Source organism: Lampetra planeri, chromosome 28 (genome assembly GCF_965212315.1).
Source record: "Lampetra planeri chromosome 28, kcLamPlan1.2.h2, whole genome shotgun sequence".
Lineage (NCBI taxonomy): Eukaryota > Metazoa > Chordata > Hyperoartia > Petromyzontiformes > Petromyzontidae > Lampetra > Lampetra planeri.
The window spans coordinates 4,665,028-4,687,535 of NC_136134.1; the positions used below are offsets into that span (position 1 = coordinate 4,665,028).

The window sequence follows — 22,508 nt, forward strand, 5'->3', positions numbered from 1 at the left end:
ACATAGTTAAATAAATCATTTAAAAAATCACATCATTCCTCTGGGGTTTATAAGCAGAAGCGGTGTTACAATGGTTAGCGCAATGTACGATGAACCCAGAAGCCTAAACCTGTAAGAAAATTATAAACTATTTTTATTTCACCAGGTAAGGCCCACTGAGCTACGTAGCCCTTGTTTCAGAAGCGACTTGGTCACGATTGATCGCTCAACGAAGTGGCTTATGACGAGCAATTTTATAGCAGACAAATATTCTAAACGCACGTTGATTCAAAATGCGGGGCTGTGGGGGGGGGGAAACCGGAGGACCCATCCTCCTGCATACCAGGCAAGGTAGTTATCATCTCGCCACAGCGACGCCAACATCAACGATGAGTGGTGCCTGCCATGGCACCGCTTCTCACCCGGCTCTTCACAAACCCATACTGGCCATCACGGTGAAGTACAACTCCTGTGACTGACGCTTCATGCGGTAGGCCTTCATTGAGCAGTGGATTGACAAGAACCATACAAATACACGTGCACACATACCGCACCCCCACCCCCCTCCCCACGATACACGTCACGCTCTCTTTGTAGGCCGCCTTGCAATGCGGTTGCATTGCAGTTGAATGCTAATAAATCCAAATTGCATTTGAATGTGGGAATTTGTGCAGCACAAAGTGAATTCACACAATGCTGCTTATCGCCCCTTCCCAGACTACAGGCCAGTGGCTCGTTGGCAATGGCTCTCCCACTCTCTCTGCCATACGTTGTGCTGCTGACTTGCTGCCCATCGTGATGTTCCTCTTCGGTCAAACACCACTGTCGCCCACTCCTGTCATCCATCCTTTTGGCAAGGTCTTCCCCATCAATGTCCCTCTTATCACCGTGACCAGTGCTCGCGCTGCAAGTTTTGGATGGTGCATTCATGTCGGTGCCGTTTGAGTATTAACATTACTTACTAACGATGCAACGTAGGATCCATCTTCTTGGTTCTTTCGGTAAAGTCACGTAGAATGGAAATAATAAAATAATAAAATAAAACATTATAAGATAATTCTCACGACGTTTCGGCCACAACGCAAGCAGCCGTCCTCAGGTGAAGACCAGGTCTGTCGGGGAGACGCGGTGAAGACCTGGTCTTCACCTGAGGACGGCCGCTTGCGTTGTGGCCGAAACGTCGTGAGAATTATCTTATTATGTTTTATTTTTATTATTTCCATTCTACGTGACTTTACCGAAAGAACCAAGAAGATGAATCCCTGCAGTCACGAAAGCTTTACATCGAAATTCAACGTAGGATCGTTAAGATGGCCTCTCCGTAATGCCGCCTGCTTTGTGCGCGCCTCTTGAGCAGGCTTCAACCCCGTGTGGGACGAGACTCTGGTGTTCACGCTGCACATGCCGGAGATGGCGCTGATCCGTTTCCTCGTGTGGGACCACGACCCCATCGGCCGAGACTTCATCGGGCAGCGCACCATCTCCTTCAACGGCATGATGCCCGGTACGCTGGCAGGCACCCCCTCCTGCAGCCGTGCTGTGCACCGTGTTTGCTCTGTTCCAGTTCATCATCATGAGAATAATGATGCATTGTGTTCAGCTCCTTGTGTGTTTTCGAGTTGCAGCATGTGTTGTTCGGCACGACGTTTTGCTTCACGTGCCCGTAGCTTATTCAGAAACGGAATTCCCATCGGCGTGCTTAATCAAATATCTTATTATAAAAGCCCGGCGTTCCGTTTGTCCATTTGTCCGTCAACTAAATTGTAAGAGCCTTTCAGAAGGCCTGAATCAAAACGTTATATAAAGTGGACCCCCCCCCCCCCAGATGTGGGGGTAAAAAGTTGATCCAACAGGTTTACAACAATTGTCGACTCCCGCAAAATAATGTATTTTGTAAGCATATATACCTACACATACAATAAAGTCAGTAGTATCTACATATATACCTATACATAAGCGTTTTACCCATTATTCACAGCATCAAAAACATGTTTGCTATTTGCACTCAGAGAAACATCCCACTATATGTATGTTGAATTTCTTTTGCACCGTACGTAGCCAACCATGCTAATTGGAGGTGCGGGAAATCACACTGTAGATGGCCATGTAAACCCATGGTGTTATATTGGTCCTTATAAGCTCTTATCAGTGAGCCACAATGAGTTACGGATTGCCTCAAACAACAAGGGGCTGTATATGGTTGCTCATAAAAAGAAGACTCATACCTAGATATGGACTTCCATTGAGTGTCCAACAGATGGAGAGATGCCAGCTGGCATGAAAGATCTACAAATGAATACTGAGTCTGACGATGACTAATAATGTAAATCACTGAATACAAATTTGAGGCGGTGGGTTGAAACGACGCCGGCGGTGTTCCAAATATGAAAATTCTTAATGCGGTCAAACGCTCGACGTGACGTCGCAACGCTGTGTGAGGCCCGCAGGTTATCGCCACGTGTACCTGGAGGGAGTAGCGGAGGCTTCGGTCTTTGTGCACGTGGTCATCAAGGAGTTCTCTGGAAAGGTTGGTTTCACTGTAAAACAAAACAAAAAAATCCCCCGTCGACTACAACACGTCGTCAAATTTTTGCCAGCTCAACTACATACACTAGACAAGTTGTAATGATTGAATAAGTTTTTTTTTTAGTTTAGCAATTATGGGGCTTCCTTAATAAAATGCTGATTAAGGCTTAGAAGTCAGCATTGAGACGTTTATGCTTCCTCGTCTTTACTAACCCCGCACTGGCCAGAATGGCGAAGTATGGTCATATAACCTCCTCGACCCGTATCGCGTGAGAAGGCCCTCATCCAGCAGCGTACTGGCAAAGGCCCGTACCCGTACATGCATATTACATATGAACCTTATGGCGGGACCCCGAGGTCCCGAATAAACGGAAGTCAAAATCGTAATGATTTTAAATATTTTTGGCGACTCCATCCCACCAAGCACATAAACGCCGCGACCCACCTGGCATGGATAATTCTGTTGTCATGTCGTGTCCAAGCGCAGCAGCGAGGACGAATGCGCAGAAGAGCTGAACAAGCGAATGCACTCCATGCTCGGGTTTGGGCAGGATCGTAAGTCTTATCCAAAGCTGCTCAAACTGCCGACACGACTTAAGTCCTTTATTTGTCATCACGGTATGCATAACACAGTGAAACTGCTCTCTTATCTTCATTCTTATGTGTGACCTACCAATGTCTGCAGCCAGGATCAATCGATGACAATCCTATTAACTGCAGATATTTAACAGATGAGATGCGTTGCACCGTTAATGCCTCCTGTTTGATAATACTTCTCTTGTGCATATGCATCTGTTCAGATAGGTTTTTTTTTTTTAGTCCCCACATACCGCTCGTATCAATGCGGATAAGTGGAGCGGCGACCCACTACTCTGTAGAGTAACATTGGTATAAACGCTTGTTACAACATGAACAGCGCATTGAAAACGCGTACTATTTTATGTACTGTTTGCAAAGTGTGTTCGCAAATCCACACCGAGAAACACGATGATTGACAGAAAGGTGTAAATAATTTTTTCGAGAGCGTATTTAAATAGAGGTACTGCAGGTTAGTAGTTTTCAGTTTTAAAAGCATAGTTTAACAAGACAACACTTGCCACCATCCTTCAAACCCATTGGTGAAAAAGAGCAAAGTTCTTCTTTACATTATAACATAATGTCTATGCGAGAGCCGGGAGCTTATGAGACCCAGGGCTCCCGCCATAAGGTTCATATACTGCTTAAAAGAACACGCGCATACAAGCCATCACAAAACCAAATTAATATTTCAATAATGGCCCACCCTTTGTTGTCAGTTTATTCTCTGGCAGTGCTCATGCATTAGTAACGAGAAACAACTAAAAGAACAGAGCTTGTGCACCATTGCCTGTGGCGGTCTTCGTGGTGGTGGGGGGGGGTGTGGTGGGGCGGTGGAGAAGAGAGCCACGGAATACCTGTACCCTCTCTCCCAGATCAAACAGGTCGGCGGTCTCAAGAGCCTCTTCTCGAGAAGCGTCAAGCACGGCTCGCTGGACAGCCGCACGTCCTACTTCTCTCGGCGGCGCTCGCTCGGCAAGGACTTCCTCCGGCGCACGTCCAGCGTCCCCGCCAAGGGCCGCAGGAAGAACAAGTCCATGTCGCTGCTGGTGACCGTGGAGAAGGAGGGCGAGGTCGCGGAGCAGCCGGCGTGCGGCTCGGCCGCCGCCGGCGCCGTCGGGAACCCCGGCGAGGCTCTCGCGGCCGACGGGATGACGGCGACCGCGGCGCCGGTGACCTCGGCTCCGTCGCGGCGTGACGCCGCCGCGGAAGAACAGGAGGAAGACGACGGCGGCGACCGCGACGCAAGCTCCCGCGGGGCGCAGGCGGACGGCGAGGGCTGCCGCGAGGGAGGTAAGAACGCCCGCGGCCGCGCTCGCTTGGCACGCGGCCCCGTGGGCGCGTGCTTCGGCGGTTGTCTCGGCGCCGGGGAGAACTGCGTCAGGTGCAGCCTGGCGCTGGAGCTTGGCTGCCGGGAGACGGAGGTTCCGCGGCGGCGGGCCGGCAGGCCGAGGCGCAGGCACGTGTCCTTCGACGACCAGGGCTCCGGGATGTCCACGAGGAGCTTCGTGTACGCGGACGTCGGGGACCGCGGCACGAGCGGCGGTCGTGCCGCCGCGGCCGCCCCGTCCGACGCGGCCCCGCCGGCGTCGTTCCGGAAGCTCGGGCCGAGGAGCAGGTCGCACTCGGCTAGACGGGGCCCGGTAGGCGGCGCCGAGGCCTGGCCCGTCGGCGAGGAGGGCCGAGTTGATGTGCACTGGCGGGTGGCCTCGGTCGTCAGCAACGGAGCCGCTTCTGACGGCTTGCAGCCAGAGGCGTGTTGGGCCCCGCAGGCTCCGCAGAGACCCGTGGGCACTCTGCAGAGGGAAATGGATAAACTGCTCACTGAAAAGATAGAGGAGATCAGGAGCAAATCCCCCATCTTCCGTCGTGGTAAGGGCAGCAGCAGTGTTAATGTAGTAGGCATTTTAGTCGTAGTCTGGTCGACGACAACCTATGAAGTTTTAGTCGAGTCTTAGTCTGTGGATTTCTCTCAATAATTTGCCTCAGACTAAGATTCCCGACTAAAATGAGCACTGGGCAGCGAAACTCTATAGGTCGTGGTGGCTCTAGGCATGGCCGGAATGGATTGTGGCAGAAGCACGTCCCTTTTGGAGAGCGGGAGATTGATTTATCGATGTCATTGTACTTTTTTTTTTTATGTCCGTGACCTTGCGGATCAGCCCAGACGTAAAATTCGAAGCACGTGTCCAGCACAGCAAGTGCGCTGCAGTTCTTTGCAGGTTATTGAAAAGGGATCGTGGGAAATGGGGCAATAATGTCGCTTCTTTGCTCAATATCATGGGAATGTCGAACGTTGCCGAGTTTGTCCCAGCGGCTTCTTTCCAAAATGAGCTCGTACGTGCAACTGCACAATCGCCTTCTTTTGCCATGCGTCTGCCACACCGTGAGGATGACAGCACTTTATTGGTTGGGTCTCCATGGCTGTGTAAGGAAAAAAGAAAGAAAATATATTTTCTCACGTATGACTCCATTTAACAAAGCCACCTCATAGGATGCGTTTCAATTGGCATTGTATATGACAAAAATGTAATTCGAAAAGCGACAGGACACCTCAGTGTATGCGAGTATAAGCACCGTGTTTAAACTTTAAATCGTCGTCAAATGTCTTTGGCGTACTGTATGCCAGAGCAGCTTTAATTATATAATCCTCACCATTTCTAACGCTTATGGCAAGTGAGTTTGTAAACGTTTCCTTCTCTATTTTTTCGTGTTTAAAGCCACAGTTGCAATTGGCTTCCGTAAGAAATGCCTGATGCTAATTTGCAAATTATTTCACGTCGAAACTATTTTTGTTTTGTATATTCAACCTTTTGGCCGCAATTTTGTGTTGTTTATCTTTCTGCACAAAAACTCTGAGCAACATTTCCCTATTTAAAAAAAAACAGCCATCCATTTTTTCGGAGAATGATTAACTCGTTAAAACAAGTTATACCGACCACTTCATCCTACATCACACAACGGGGAAAAATACATATTTGCTACTCATAAGTTAAACACTTCAGTAACGAAGTGTAATGACCCATCCAATAAACGCACGTCATGATAAACGTTCGTGCGGCATCATCATGATGCCTATAGGTTCTCAGATTCACTGCAACTTGATATGCAAGCTTCGCCCCACATCCTGGCACACATTTCTCCAGTCCCGTCGTCTTTCACTGAATTCTGGTCCCTCAGTGAGGTGTTACCGATCGGTCTGCTAGGTTGTCGAGAGAACTTTGCTTATCAACTGGATGCAGGCCTACGATGGTTTAATTATGTCCTTGTGAACGAACTTCGCACTTGTAAGGAGGTATGCTCAGTGGTGAAGGAATGAGACATTGACTTGTGGTAGTGGTTGCGGTGGCAAATTTAAAGACAAATGAACTCTATGAGATTGCTCTGTGGTTCTTACGGTGAAGGCACGTGGAAAGAAAATACATTAAATAATAATAGAATACGACGTTTCGATTGAAACACAAGCAACCATCATCAGGTACGTTATGAATGAGAAAAAAACATAGTAAACTCAGAAATATAATGCAATACAACCAGAGTCGGCCAACACAACAGTCAACACCCCAACTGTTTGATGACGTTCTTCCAAAGATTGCTAAATTTGAGAGAGGGATAAAACACAGACAAGGAGACACAAAGACCGACACACAAGCAAAGAGAGAACACAATATAATAATGAGATTGCCTCGGGGCAGTGTGAGGCCGTGGGTGTCATACAGAATGCACAACTCTGTCGTCTGTAGGCTAGCTACTGTTAATAACATACTCAGAGTTATGGAGCGATAAACGCGCGACCACTTGAATTAGTGATGCGTTTTGTTAGCGCCGGTCCTTTTGGTCAACGGGTGACTCTAGCACGCATTGTGTGGGAACCCTTTAAGAGTGATTGCTGTTTGTCACGTGTCACGTCTCAAGTTTTAACGTTTTTCTAACCAGGTGCACAACTCAAGAGACCAGAAATGAGTCTCATTTACAAGCGTGACCATCTTAACGCAAACAATATTATCTATAACAGTGGTTTTTGTTTGGGTCAGATCACGTGAACATAAATGTGTCGTTAAACCCGCCGACACCCGACACAGCCAACTAGTAAGGTTTGTCACGTAAACAGAACACGCCAATTCGTTACTAGTACAGCACACCGGTTTTGTGTTGGTGAGTAAACCCACAACGTTTACAATTCGAGTAACGTGACGTTTCGCCGGTAATTACAACCAGCCTCATCAGGCAGCAGCTAGAGTTGTGGACAAATCTTCCAGTCTCGGTCTCAGATAGAGGGAAAAATGCGATGTCGTCACTTGTGAGCCAATCCGGTGCAAAGCAACAAAGCTCAATAAATAAATGCGCAGCAGTGAAACAAATTGAAATCAGAACAAAAAGCAACCGTTTCACGTGCATGATTGAATTTTTTTTACCAAAACTTAACTCAAAATTAAATATTCTTGGTTCTTTCGGTAAAGTCACGTAGAAGGGAAATAATAAAATAATATAAATATAAAACAATAAAAATTCTCACGACGATTCGACTGCAACACAAGCAATCATCATCAGGTGTGAAATCCACACCTGATGATGATTGCTTGTGTTGCAGTCGAAATCCACACCTGATGATGATTGCTTGTGTTGCAGTCGAATCGTCGTGAGAATTTTTATTGTTTTATATTTATATTATTTTATTATTTCCCTTCTACGTGACTTTACCGAAAGAACCAAGAATATGAATCCCTGCAGTCACGAAAGCTTTAAATCATAACTCAAAATTAAATATTACGTTCCCAACAGTGCAAATTGGTTCAGGGCAGATTGCTTTTAGACTCGTCATTGTACAATTACAAGATGAAGGTGCTAGAAACGTTTAACAGATAGAATGTAATCATAGTATAGAAATGTAAACAGATGACTGCCACCACTAGGTATAATTTCACGGGAGTAGTTTAGTCACGTATGCTGCAATGTAGAATGTAACGTTAGAATACTAGCAGTAGAATAGAACGTTTAAATACGTTTATGTGTATGTTTTTAATCAAAATGTTGCATTGCACTGGACACGTTCAGGCAAAGGAGCAGCCCTGCAATGCCTTGCTCGCTCTCCTGCTGGTGGAAGTCCCTCCACTAGAGGGAGCTCTAGAGAGCCGGTCTGGAGGGACATCTATTTGAAGTGCTCCCCCACTGACACATTTGCAGGAAAGCAATTGTGTTGATTTATTTTCCCTTAAAGTCATCATCACAACCGAGATCGGTTATAATGTTTATTATTGGCCAGGATAGGCCTGCGATCATTTCCTCTCACCTCGTAGAGCCTCCAGCTCCAAGGAGCTCCCTCAATAAGGGGCGTCACGGTGGGGAGATGTTGACTACCTCGCCTGGTATGCAGGAGGTCGTGGGTTCGATCCCGACCCTGATGCCTGCTGCTGTATATTTGGAGTTTGCATGTCTCTCTCCTCGTGGTCCGGTGGATTTTTCTCCGGGTCGTTCAGTTGTTCTCTCCACATTTAGAAACATGAGTTTTGAGTATTTGGCTGCTATACATTTCCACGTGATAAGTCACTTCGTTGAGATGTCATGTGTGGCCAGGTCGCTTCTGAAAAATAGCTAAATAGCTCAGTGGGCCTTACCTGGTAAAATAAAAACATTTGTTTTAAAATGTGGTGGGAAATAATTTTTCCTCATTGCCAAATTTGCAAACAGTGATAAACTTTTGGTCGAATAACGAATGCACCTTTTAAAACTATTCCCAGTATCATAATTCCAAAGCGAGCCTTGTGTCTGCCAGAGTGTTCCAATGGATAAGCATTACTTGTAATAGGCTGTCTTTGTTATGTCTCTTCCAACGCTTGCAAAATAGCTCAGGATTGACTAGGAACTCAACGTACAGGTAACAAATGTGTACATGCATTTCTCTCCGTGGTTTTCCTCGTTTGTTTGTGCGCATGGTATCATTGCTGTTGCATTCCCATTCATTTACTGAAACACTGACTGTGTGATATAAAGTATTAGCAAAAAAACATTATTATTATATGTATTCTTATGGGGTTCAGCATTATTGATGTAGGTTTGAAAAATCACTTACATTTAAAGTGTGATTACATTTACAATTACAATACACAGATATTGCGGGAAAACACTGACCTTCCTTTGAGCGTACATTATTAATCTAATATAATTACTCAGATGGGTGTTATACGTTCACACGATGTTTCATCCTAGCTTCAAAGTCATTAACCCAAACAAATGGGGTAGCTTGCAGCCAACAATTTAATTGGCTGAAATGCCTAAATAAAAAATATATCACGTGTGCACATTTGGGCCAATCAAATTGGCTCTCGGTGGGCTTACATGAAACACATACCCACTCTTCCTTTAGAAAATGCTAATTATTTAGAATTTCAAATAAAGTAGACGTACTTGCACTCTACATTTCCAGCAAGGTGAGCAATTGTGTGATGCCACCGATGTTTACGTTTATATTTGCATAGATACTCATCATACTTTTTTTTCTCTACTTATATCTGTCTCATAATTCAAAGAGACAATGTTACGTTGATTGCTTTGTATAATTAATTATTTTCAAAGGTTTATTAACACAGGAAAACTAAAGTCATTAAAATTGCGAGGTGATTAACATTACATTTTGTTAGCAGCACCAGGTGTAGGAAAATAGATCAATCAAGATTCGGCTTACAAAGCAAATTTACATTGGTTTGTTTCATCACATCTGGCATGGCACGTTAATGAAATAACAAAATAAGCTCCTTTGATGACATGAAATCCTTAATGTAGTCGAAAGCTATCTCTGTAACAGACGGTATCATTATAAATTCAAAACATATACCGTACGTTATCTATTACCCCTTTTCATCAACCGCACTGGATTTCTCTCAGAAATCCTGGCACATCACCACCGGGTGCGATCCAGGGTACGCTATTTAGTAAAACTCCACTTGATGTCATGGTGTAAACATTGCGGGTTATATAAATCTTCTTGTGCAGTCAATGTGGAAGTTGATCGGTGCGGGCTCTAACCGAGATCTCCCTTTGTTTTCAAAGCAGGTGGAATTGGTTCTGCATGCCCGCACTCTGCTCCAGACAACCATGCACACTCCAGCGACCTTCGCTCGAGCACTCCCCCACATCCTCTTCTTCTCCACATGATCAACCGTGCGTCTCTGAAGAGAGCTTCTTCTCAAAAATCTCAGAGCAGTGACCCTCCGTCGCCGACCTGCGGGGCCAACCCCGATGCGAGCCCGGCGGCAGGCGGCCCCACATCCCGGCCCGACGCGCGACATTACGCGAGCCACCCACTGCTCAGCCACCACGCTTCCATCGAGTCCCAGGACAGAGATCTGTCGGCGGCTTCGGACAGCGCCGATTCCATCAACGGCTTCGACGGGGACATCAACACGAGCTCGGAGTCGTCTTCCGACGAGACACTGGCGAATCGCGCCGAGCCAATCCCGGGCTCGCAAAACCACGGTCTCGTTACCGGAGAGGTGACACGGAGAGCGGGACACTGTCAAGATCCCTTAGACAAGAGCATGAAAAGGAGCTCCATTGAGCCGTCGCCAATGTTTTCGGTGAACGTCACTGCCAATGACAAGCTGTGGAGACCGCTGGACGGCAAGAGCGTGCGCGACAGCGTGGCATCCGCGTCGAGTGTCTCATCGGCCGACACGGTCATTGACGCCTTTTCGTATGAAGGCCGCTCATCAATTGCAATGCTAAAGAAGAAGCAGCTGGAAAATGTGTTCCTCAGAGGGGACACGGTGGGCCCAGATCCCCGTTGTGTTCCCGGTGGATTGCCCGGAGCAAATGAGTTGGTGTCTCCCCCAGCGTCGTCTCGCCCGAACGAGCAAATGGCAGTGGACAATAGAGTGGGTGAGGGTGTGAAAAACGACGTAGTCATTGGAACTCAAACAAAACTGGAAGCTGCTCGATCGGACTTCACTGCAAAGCTAATTCCGGATGCAAATGGCATGTCTTATAATCAAAATAACAACCACATAAATGTGAGAAATGAGGACAATTCATCATCAGCTCTTGGCTCTAATGAAGGAAAGGTGCCTTTCGGTTTTGTCCAGCTTCGAGAGAAGAAGTCCACAATGCCTGATTCACAAGGCCAAATAGAAGGCAACGTGCCACACTTTCGTTTTCCATCTGAAAAGCCAAATAATGATTTGGAGAGGCCGTACGATAACAGGCAATCGCTTTCAAGCTTTGAGAGGGTAGCAATGTTGAAAAGGGAGTTCATGGGCATCTTGGGACACCAGTGGAACGACGAAGTAGATTCGGGAAATAGAACGAATGATCAATATTCTCAAGTTACACCTGCTATGGAAACTTCCTCCGCATTGCCAAGTGGAAATGAACCTTTTAAAAGGTCCATGTCTTATGATGTCGCATACTTCAGCCCGGACTCGGCTGCGGTGACGCGTAAAGACAAACTTAACGGACCACCATTCAGCGCAACAACCGTCTTCGGGGGAGCAGAAGAGATTCCACCATCCACCAATGGCGAGACGTCTGGGCCGGATCCCTGCGACGGAACGCGAGTGCGGGAGATGAGCGCGGACGGCGATACGATCGGCGAGGATCAGGAGCCGTCGCCCGACAGCGGCGTGCTGCTCAGGACGCTGTCGCTCGACCCGGCCACGTCGATGAGCGCAGGCAAGAGGGCGGCCGCCGGCGCCCACGAACGCCGCGCGCGCTGCGACACGGTGGCGGCCGCTCGCCCGTCGTGGAACAGGCTGTACATGCAGACGCTCGTGCAGTCGAGCAAGGCGGCGGCCGAGGTGAACGCCCCACGGGGCGACAGCGCCGCAGCCAAGTCCAAGAGCTTGGGGGACCTGACATCGGACGACATCGTGAGCAACTTCCAGAGCAAGTACAAGAGCATCTGCCGCAGCTTTATCACAAAGTCGATGCGCGAGCAGCGCAGGATGGTGGCGCTTGGGCGCCTTCCGAACCAACCACAGAACCCGCTGACCGAGCAGATTATTCAGCTCGCGACGCTGACTCAGGACGAGGTGCCCGAGTACACGTCGTCGCCCCCCCAACGTGCGCCTGAAGGCTCGACCTCTCCCAGGTTGAGGTCGCCTGGGACGCAAAACCTCAGCCCCACCGCCATGCGAGAGAGGTCCTTCTCGTACGGTCCCGCGTTCTCTGGCTCCCGGTCGAGGAGCATCAGCGACGGCAGCTCCCTCCACCGCAGAACGACCATGCCGGTGAATCTCTTGAGAAGCGTCTCCACGGAGCAGCAGGGCGCTTCGGGCCCACAGCGGAGGCTGCCGAGCGGACAGCCGCCGAGCAGCGCGCTCAAGCGGAGTCAGTTTGCGCAGAGGTATCCCGCGTCGAGCTACGGCCTGTTCAGGCACTCGGTGGGCTCGTTGGATGGCATCAATGTCAACCCGCTGCTGACGGAGCGGCGGGAGGCACCGGACGGAGCCTGCTCGACACTCACCAAGGCCCGCTTCATGGAAGAGCCCTTGGTGGTCGGGAAGGCGCCGTCCTACTCCGAGCCGAACCTCAGCGAGGAACCAGAGGTCTTCTTCATGCTCAATCTGTAGCGCGGCCGTGCGGTCGGGAGTGTGCATGCGGTTGTGGCGGCACGTGAAATGAATGCATCACGCGCATGAAAATTGGCGGCGAGTCGCGGGTGTCCTAGTTTAGGCTGAGACTAGAATTGGATTTTTTTTTTTGTGCAGATGAATTGCAAAAAAAAAGGGGTGGCATTGTAATATTTTTTTTTTACTAATATAAAGTAGTCATTGGTAGAGTATGCATATAAATCGTACATTTGTATAGTGTATTTGCAGTATGTTTTAAATACAAAATCCCGACATTGATCATCGTTATCTACTGGAACCTGTTTAATAGCATGCTATTTAAGCAGATATAACTTTAGAGTTAAATTAATCCCACACAGTTAAAAACATAGTATTTTTAGTATAATTCGGGACTGATACTACGTAATCTTCACTTCCTATAAATGTGTACATTCGGGGCTGGACCATCTCTTTATATAAATTGTAATATATGCTGACACCCAAATGGGCATTGAGACTAACTCGTAGAGCTATCCATCCCGTTTTTAAGTGTCCCCCAAGTAAGTGTAGTCTTTGCCAAGTGCTGTAGTTTTCAGAGTAGCGGAATGTGTGATGCGTACGACACAGCAGAGAACACACGTGCCCCAGCATGTGCGGCGGTACTTCCAATTGGTTTCCCAAGGCATTTAATCGATATTATTACGGACAACGGCGATTGTTCGCAGACCAGCGCTACCACCTTTCACTGCACGACAGTGCCTTCATACAGCCAACCAATCAGTCGCTTACACCCCAATGCATAGCTTTCATTTCTTTATATGCAAACACATGTTGCTGTATCCCTCATCTTAATATGCACACAAGTGTGTGTGCATATACGAAAAGTGTATCTGCATATACATGCATGCGTGTATGTATATGTGTGTGTACATATGGTAGATTATATATGCATATTGTGCTGTATTGTATATACATTTGTGTAAAATACGTACATGCATACGTAAAAATTCCAATATTTCCGTCGAGTATTAATGTAATAAAATGTATAAGAAAGCAAAATCTACTTGTGAACAAAAACACATTAATATGAGGCCAATAAGACAGCTCAGATAATTTATTTAGATTTGCGTTCATTATTCTTGAGGCATGTTGAAAGCATTTTAACAATTTTTATTTTAAAATACACCCAATGAAACTAAAACATTAAAAAAAATTGTGACATTGCACACAAACAGAATATCATGGCAGAGGAGTGACTGCACCTGAGTAGGATTACGGCCACTGTGGTGATGGAGCGATGAGATTAGTTTGAGCAGGAGTGAGACCAATTGGAGCATCACAGGATTGTGGTGGATGGTGGCAGTGTGAAGGGGCCTTCATCCAGTAGTGGACAGAACATGGCTAATCATAGTAACAGTAACGGTGACTGCATTCGCTGTTGTTAAATGTGATCATTAGTATTTCTTATACGGGCAGTCCCAGAAATACGACTTATGAACATCAGCACTTACGAACGAACCAGCATAAGATGTTATTATTTTTAGCCATCCGGCTTGCAAATGTTCGTTCGTACTTACAAACCGACCCGCGGAACTATTTTGTTCGGCGAAGCAATCATCCACAAGATGTGATGAGTCCCAGCATCATCCTGCATGATGCACAATGACAGTGCTCCCCTTTTATTGGTGAACCATAACACATTTTATGACACTGACCGTAAATATCGAGTTTTCGAGATACGAACCAATGGACTTACGAACGCATCTCGGGAACGTAACTCGCCCGTAAGTCGAGGACTGCCTGTAACTGCGTGTGCAGTAATCAGTGGCATAGCCATCGAGTGTGCAGGCGGTGCAACTGCTCCAGCGCCCACCGGCTGGAGGGGCCCAGACGCAGATCTACGAAGAGGGGGGACATTAATTCCTTGCACCAGAAACCATTCCAATCATGTCACTGACAGTAACGAGTAGAATTTTTTACAAAAATTGCTTAATACGTGTTATACTTCATCCCGTTTTTACACAAAGGTAGAAACGATTGGCACACATGCTTTTTTCATCATTATTATTTATCAGGCCTGACCTTTAGTAATCATTTAAATCAATTTCCTGGCGATGACCCTTTTAATTTGTTCTCATTTGTTATCCGTCCTGTAACTTGGTGTGTGTTGCCCGTGATGTGTACACGTAGAGCTGGATAAAGCCCACGAGATTACCTGTGCTTATTCTTGTTATTACGCTTGTTTACCCAGGAAACCCTCACTCAATCTCAAGACTCTTTTTTCGGGAAGGTCCTGGCCAAGTTTTTCACAGTATGGGGCGATGTTGCTGCTCTGTGTAAGTCCAGTAAGAGTCATTTGCCGGTATTTGTTGTGCGTTTGGATGTTTTGGCCATTACCAGTTACCTTGTTGTACTTTTGTGTTTGTTTTACTTTTGGAGAAAACTGGAGAACCCGGAGGAACATTGGGGAGGACATACAAACGCCACACAGCAGAGGTCGCAAACGGGTTTTGATTCCTTACCCATACCCGTACCCGGCCGCACCAGGGTCGCAAACGGGTACCCGTACCCTACCCGATACCCGGCTACCCGTACCCGGCTGGGTATCGGGTAGGGTACGGGTACGGGTACCCGATTGCGACCTCTGGGATGAAGCCATGTTGCAGGTGCGGGTGGGTTGATTCTAGGAACTTGAATTGTGAGAAGAGTCAAGACGTTGGGAAATGAGTGACAAACGGTGACTCACCAGTGACTCACGGCCTACCCTTACCCGTACCCGGCCGCACCAGGGTCGCAAACGGGTACCCGTACCCGACCGGGTACGGGTAGCCGGGTATCGGGTAGGGTACGGGTATCGGGTACGCGATTGCGACCTCTGCCACACAAAAAGGCACCCGAGTTGGGAATCAAACCCAGGGCCTTCTTGCTGCGATGTACAAGTGTTGCCACTGCGCCCCCCTGCCGCCCACTTAAGACACTTTCAGGGTCCCTCAGCTTTGTGTCTTAGATGTCTACCCTGCTACCCCTACCTCCCCGTGTACCCCAACAACAGGACTGATGGCAGCGATTGGTTTAAAGGAGTCACGTACATCGAAAACACAGAGAGAAAGAAGAAACATTTAAAAGTGCATCGTTTAAGCATATCTAAACACTCGTAATATTGATAATGCATTACAATCCGGTGTTTCTGTGATGGGAGAAATCTGGGTATAGAATACTTCAACGGTACTGTGAACTAATCATCAATGATGCTCATCGAGTAACACTTAGCAATGTGCAGCGTGCATTAGCGACCTTTGTACATAAGAGCTGTATAAGCACGTTGTTCAAGTGGGTGTGAGGTTTTGGGACCGGTGTTCGACATTTCCCCAATCTAATATTGCAGCATTATCCATTCTAGCAGGAACGTCTTCCCATAGACATTGCGATGGTCCTGGCATTTGGTGAGCACCACATTAAGAAGTCAATTCTAGATTTGAAGCTTTCGTGACTGCAAGGATTCATATTCTTAGGTTTTTTCGGTAAAGTCACGTAGGTAAAAAAATTACAATTAATAAAAATAAAAATCACGACGTTTCGGAGGCAACACAAGACTCCGTCTTCAGGTGGAACCGTCAAAGCACGATTATTTTATTTTACTTTTATTAATTTTAATTTTTTACCTACGTGACTTTACCGAAAAAACCTAAGAATATTAAGAAGTCAATCCGTTAATGTTTTTTTACATTGTCCCCATAATGTTAATTGGAACAAATCATGACACTTCCTCTAACCTACTGGTGGTGTAATGATACAAGCAACCTCTTACAGCCACGAGAGGCCGCTATAGTCACTGCAATGTTAATAAAGAGGATCGATCCTTCGATTGAAATTGCGACCCTGAGCAAGTTGGCACAGGTGGAATGAATCACGACGCAGCTTTAGACGCAGCCACCCCTGCTGTGATAATACAGGCTGATCCATTGGTAGACACTTCACCAAAATAACGTTTGGGGGTAGAGGGGTCGGGAATAGAGACATTTTAATTAAAAACCTTGGCAAGTCTCACACCAATGACAATACACTTCTTAGACATTTTAATACTCCCCAAAATACTTTGTTCACCATAGCCAATGTAATTAGTAAGATGGTTGTGAGAAAGCTGAAGATATCTGTAAAGGGATCACCTTGTATAATAAAACACGTACATTCATTAACACATCTTTTGAATGTAACCATTAGTATTGCTTTCCTTGATTAATTTCACCTTCCTTTGAAAGTAGTTACAGCATTCGATACACATTGTATACAACCTGTATTCTGTGAATATTAACACAAATATGGCAAAAAAAGAACCACAGTACTATCAAATTAACAGTTACTCTTGTTCATTAAGGACTTTCATATCACGGTGTTGTGCTGTACGAAAATACAAAGCGTACAGTTTCATGAATGTAACATTACCATTTTTAACCTTAGTACAGCGAGCTTTTCGTGAACATATCTGCTGTCAAGATTTCTTTATAAAATGCCTTCTCAGCCAAATAGAAATTTTACAAAACTACTTACATGACTGTTATTTAAAAAAAGTACCATAGGCTGTGCTCATTTTCCATTTGTTGCATGAACATACACAAAGGTAGCTGGTTTTTGAAAGGGTCATATCAGTGTGTAATGGATATTATTCCTGCCCCGCTTAAGCTGATTTGACCACTTTAAATATGCAATTGTGTGTTTTCTATATATCTGCACTAATTATAGCTTTGGCATTGCAATTATAAGATTTTAACCTTGTGTGTACATTTAGTTCAAGCAGAAATTGTTGTTATTTTTAATGCATTTCATAGCTTAAAATCATATTGCTTGTACGTATCCTGCATTTGATGAATACATTTTATGTAACGCTAATATTAAGAGCAAAAACTCTCATTTTGCAATAAAAAAGTAACGTCGATTTTATAATGATAGAAAAAAATCAAGAATTTTTCCATGTTATCCATGCACAACTGTCTGTTAAACAAATAAATACTTATATGCATTTTGTCGTTTGTTAGTCCAATGGAATCTATTGTCGCATGGCGTGTGCATAGGTACACAATGTACGTCTCTTATTATACTGGTAGTAACCTCCTGGTTACACCAGCCCACGGGGCATTATTCTGTCCGTTGTGCATTCCAAATATGGGTGGAGAGGGGAGGGTGGGGAGGGAGGGGCTTGGTTGGGAGGGTAGGGTGGGGAGGGGCCAGTGGTGGGGAGGGTGGGGCTGCGTGGGGAGGGAAGGGTGGGGGGGCTGGGTGGGGAGGGTGGGGCTGGGTGAGGTGTGGGAGGGGTGGGGCTGGGTGAGGAGGGGCTGATCACCCCGTGGTGCCCTTATAAAACTCAACGTTTTACAGGTAGGAACAACAGGTTCCACACTGCCCACCAGGGATTATTTGTCTGTCGTGCATAGGATTGCAGCCCACCCATGCACCCCCTCCACCGACCGCCGAGCAGGGCCACGATTGGTTGAGGATGTCGGGGAGGGTGGGGGGAAGATAAACACGCCCAATCATCCAACTTCCCCCCCCCCCCCCAACGCCGAGCGGGGCCGCCATTGGTAGAGGTGGGGTGTAAACACGCCCACTCATGCAATCCCCATCTCCACCGAACACCGGGCAACGCCGCGATTGGTTGACGATGTCGGGGAGGGTGGGGGGGAAGGGTAAACATGCCCACTCATCCAACTGCCCTCCCCCTGAACGCCGTGCTGAGTGTGAGTATGAGAGTGTGAGAGTGTATGTGCGAGTGTCTGAGAATGAGTGTGTGTGAGTCTGAGAGTGTGTGTGTGAGTCTGAGTGTGAAAGTGAGTGTATGTGTGTGTGTCTGAAAGTGTGAGTGTGTGAGTCTGAGAGTGTGAGAGTGAGTGTATGTATGTGTGAGTCTGAGAGTGTGAGTGTGTGTGAGTCTGAGAGTGTGAGAGTGTGTGTGTGTGAGTCTGAGAGTGTGAGAATGTGTGTGTGTGAGTCTGAGAGTGTGAGAATGTGTGTGTGTGAGTCTGAGAGTGTGAGAGTGAGTGTATGTGTGTGTGAGTCTGAGAGTGTGTGTGTGTGCGAGTCTGAAAGTGTGAGTGTGTGAGTCTGAGAGTGTGAGAGTGAGTGTGTCTGAGAGTGTGAGAGTGAGTGTGTGTGTGAGTCTGAGAGTGTGAGAGTGAGTGTGTGTGTGTCTGAGAGTGTGAGAGTGTGTGTGAGTCTGAGAGTGTGAGAGTGAGTGTGTGTGTGAGTCTGAGAGTGTGAGAATGTGTGTGTGTGAGTCTGAGAGTGTGAGTGCATGTGTGTGTGAGTCTGAGAGTGTGAGAGTGTGTGTGTGAGTCTGAGAGTGTGAAAGTGAGTGTATGTGTGTGTGAGTCTGAGAGTGTGTGTGTGTGCGAGTCTGAAAGTGTGAGTGTGTGAGTCTGAGAGTGTGAGAGTGAGTGTGTCTGAGAGTGTGAGAGTGAGTGTGTGTGTGAGTCTGAGAGTGTGAGAGTGAGTGTGTGTGTGTCTGAGAGTGTGAGAGTGAGTGTGTGTGTGTGAGTCTGAGAGTGTGAGAATGTGTGTGTGTGAGTCTGAGAGTGTGAGAGTGAGTGTGTCTGAGAGTGTGAGAGTGAGTGTGTGTGTGAGTCTGAGAGTGTGAGAGTGAGTGTATGTGTGTGTGTGTCTGAGAGTCTGAGAGTGTGTGTGTGAGTCTGAGAGTGTGAGAATGTGTGTGTGTGAGTCTGAGAGTGTGAGAGTGAGTGTGTGTGTGTCTGAGAGTGTGAGAGTGAGTGTGTGTGTGAGTGAGAGTGTGGGCGTGAGTGTGTGTGTCTCTGAGAGTGTGAGCGTGAGTGTGTGTGTGAGTCTGAGAGTGTGAGAGTGAGTGTATGTGTGTGTGAGTCTGAGAGTGTGTGTGTGAGTCTGAGAGTGTGAGAATGTGTGTGTGTGAGTCTGAGAGTGTGAGAGTGAGTGTGTGTGTGTGAGTCTGAGAGTGTGAGAGTGAGTGTATGTGTGTGAGTCTTAGTTACCTAGAGTGTTATACAGGTAGGAACAACAGGTTCCACACTGCCCACCAGGGATTATTTGTCTGTCATGCATATCCGGAATTCCGCCCACCCATGCACCTCCCCACTGAACACCGAGCTACGCCGCGATTGGTTGACGATGTCGGGGAGGGTGGGGGGGAAGGGTCAACATGCCCACTCATCCAACTGCCCCCCCCCCCCCCTGAGCGCCGCGCTGTCCAACCAACTGCCCACTCCGAAGGAACGTGTAACCCACTCACGCCGGCTTGTGCCCGCCCTCACAGTCGGGCATATTTGCGGAATACACCACGCCGCCGTTGACCCTGGCCATTGACCGAGCAACCCAACGTTCCTACCAGCTCCTTCCGCAGGAATGTGTTTGAAGGGGCCTCCCGCTTGTCACAGCATCAACTGTGACGCCAGCATGGGATCACAATACAGGTGCTCTGAACATTCTACTTATGAACTTTCAGAGATACAAACAAATCTGTCCTCATGTCCAGTTGCCTGTGCGGACCGAAGTTCAACCACCACGCAATAGATGGCAGTGATGGCATCTACATCTACAGGAGATTATACAACTTTAAAAGCCCATCCGCGTGTTTAGTGTACATGCCGTACACAATGTTTGTAATCGACAGGAGTAAAGTTGGACTTGCGAACAGACCTCTGGAACCTGGCTCGTTCGTAAGTTGAGGAGTCCCTGTCGAGTTCCAGAACTCCTCTCATCCACGACCCTATTACCCACGTCAGCAGTAGGTTCCATGAAATGTATTATCCGTGATTATCCCCAAATTCTAAGCCCGTGGATGAGAGTACAATCGCGGATAAATGCCACGGATAATCGGATCCGCAATATTCCCCCCCCCCCCCCCCAATGTCGCAGATAAAAGAAGTGCTCCTGTACTCGGACTCCCAATCCTCACAGGTGCTCCGTTAAAACGGAGCAGATCGGTGAATTGGCAAGCTGTAAATAGCAATGCGCAATCTTCGTAAAGGTGCTAATCGAGTGCCAAACTCGGGATGCTCTCGTGTGAGCCGTTTACGCCTTGCCTACAGCGCCCATGTGTGACCACGAACGGAATGCGTTGAATTGCAGTATAAATTAAAACAACACATTTGTACGTGATGTCCCAGAACACACACACACACGTATATAAGCACCGAATGTATTATTCGGGGTAGAGCTTTGACAAAGTGTGATTTGTGCGCTGCGCTATCAACCGAGTGGCCTCACTTTGATTCCACACCACAGCTAACACCAGTGGCAAGCTCTCCGATCCGATCCTAAGCCCACCTTCGGCAGCCCGCACTGACCAACGTGATGACGTATGGTGAGAGAGACAGCGTGTGGAGGACTTCAACCGCCAGCGCGTTGAGAAAGCTGTAGATGATGATGATGATTATTTTTATTTTTATTCAAATACATGCGTGTGAACCTGGGCACGTGGAATCAGTTCTGGCCACGTACAGCATCAATGGGAGTTGCTATTTGAACCGGTCCTGGGATTCCCGTAGGTTCATCGAACGTAAATTGATTTGTGAATCCACTGATTCAGGTTAACCCCCGTGTCATGGTGGATGTTTGACCATACTTCACCATGCTGGTCAGTACAGGTTGGTGAAGGTGGCAGGTGGAACGCGGGGGACCAGTTGAGATATCAGCCGCCACTGGTGTTAACCGTGGCCAGGGACTCGAACTCGGGGGTTTGCGTTCATAGCGCAGTGTGCTAACCACTGCACCACCGCTCCCCGCCCAGTGCTGTTATCGTGTGTGAATATCAACATTGGGTGATGCTCAGGGGAGCAACCACGTGCCCTGTGCCGACCTGGATAATTGCCCGTTCGGAACACTGGCCTAGTCTGAGGCTAAACAGGGGACATTCATCCTCATGTGCGCATGAGAAAGAAGACTCATTGCAAATGTATCAAAGCCCAGTTTTTATTGAACAAAGAAAGCGTACACCAATGCAGACGCACGCCTGCGTTCTGCTTTTCACTGCGGTCTTAATGTCAGCACTTTCATTTGGAACATTGCTTATCTACTGCAGCGATGATGACACGATGCACGTGACATGGTCATCAATTCGAGTTTTTAAAGTGTACCGAAATTTGAGTGTATGTGTACAGCACCAGTTGACGTGACACGTGATCATGCTGCGAATATGCTAAAGCCTGGAATGGGTACACTATGAACATGGAATGGAGTCGTGTTGATCGGAAACTAGAGAAAGATTTAACTAAAATAAATCACGACGTTTCGGGCGCAACACAAGCATCTGTCATCAGGTGGGAAAGCAATGCTTTCCCACGCTTGTGTTGCGACCGAAACGTCGTGATTTCTTTTATTTTCTACCTACGTGACTTTACCTGAAGAACCAAAGAGTATGGATTCCTGCAGTCACGAAAACTTTAAATCAAGAAAGATTAAACTGTTCATTGATATTATTTGGGTCTTTCGGTAAAGTCACGTGTTTTCTTTGAACCTATCTTCGTGACTTTACCTGAAGACCCAAAGAATATGAATTCCTGCAGTCACGAAAGCTTTAAGCCAACACTGTTCATTGATACTTTTATGAAGAACACGTGGAGCAGCATGCAACATTTTGTATGTTACGCTTGTGAAAAGCATTATGGGATAGGTTTAAATTAGACTTAGGAGGAAATAAACAATTTTTAACAGGAGGCAGATTCAAATGAAAAGTCGAAATCATGCAAGTTGGCAGCTGCTGCCAATTTTAAACTCGCGTGTTAACTTAATTTGGTCTCATGAAGCACACACGAGGAGGCTTTCTCTGCACGCGGTGCTCGCACGAGCGTTACGATTTGCCTTGTGGGTGTTGAATTTCAAAAAGATGGCAGTACTGAAAACACAAGTTGACTATTACATTTT

At 47.1% G+C, this 22,508-nt stretch overlaps 1 protein-coding gene across 2 annotated transcripts in view; it reads left to right on the forward strand.

The window, feature by feature from the left end:
* PLCH1 (phospholipase C eta 1) overlaps positions 1–17,640 on the forward strand; it is a 344,205-nt gene extending 326,565 nt beyond the window's left edge. For both annotated transcript variants that reach the window (XM_078607693.1, XM_078607694.1), the window contains exons 20-23: positions 1,337–1,483; positions 2,427–2,506; positions 3,957–4,374; positions 10,129–17,640. In XM_078607693.1, the coding sequence (XP_078463819.1) occupies positions 1,337–1,483; positions 2,427–2,506; positions 3,957–4,374; positions 10,129–12,644 (3,161 nt within the window). In that variant the 3' untranslated portion in view covers positions 12,645–17,640. The remainder of the gene's footprint in view (positions 1–1,336; positions 1,484–2,426; positions 2,507–3,956; positions 4,375–10,128) is intronic.
* Positions 17,641–22,508: the final 4,868 nt, after the last annotated feature.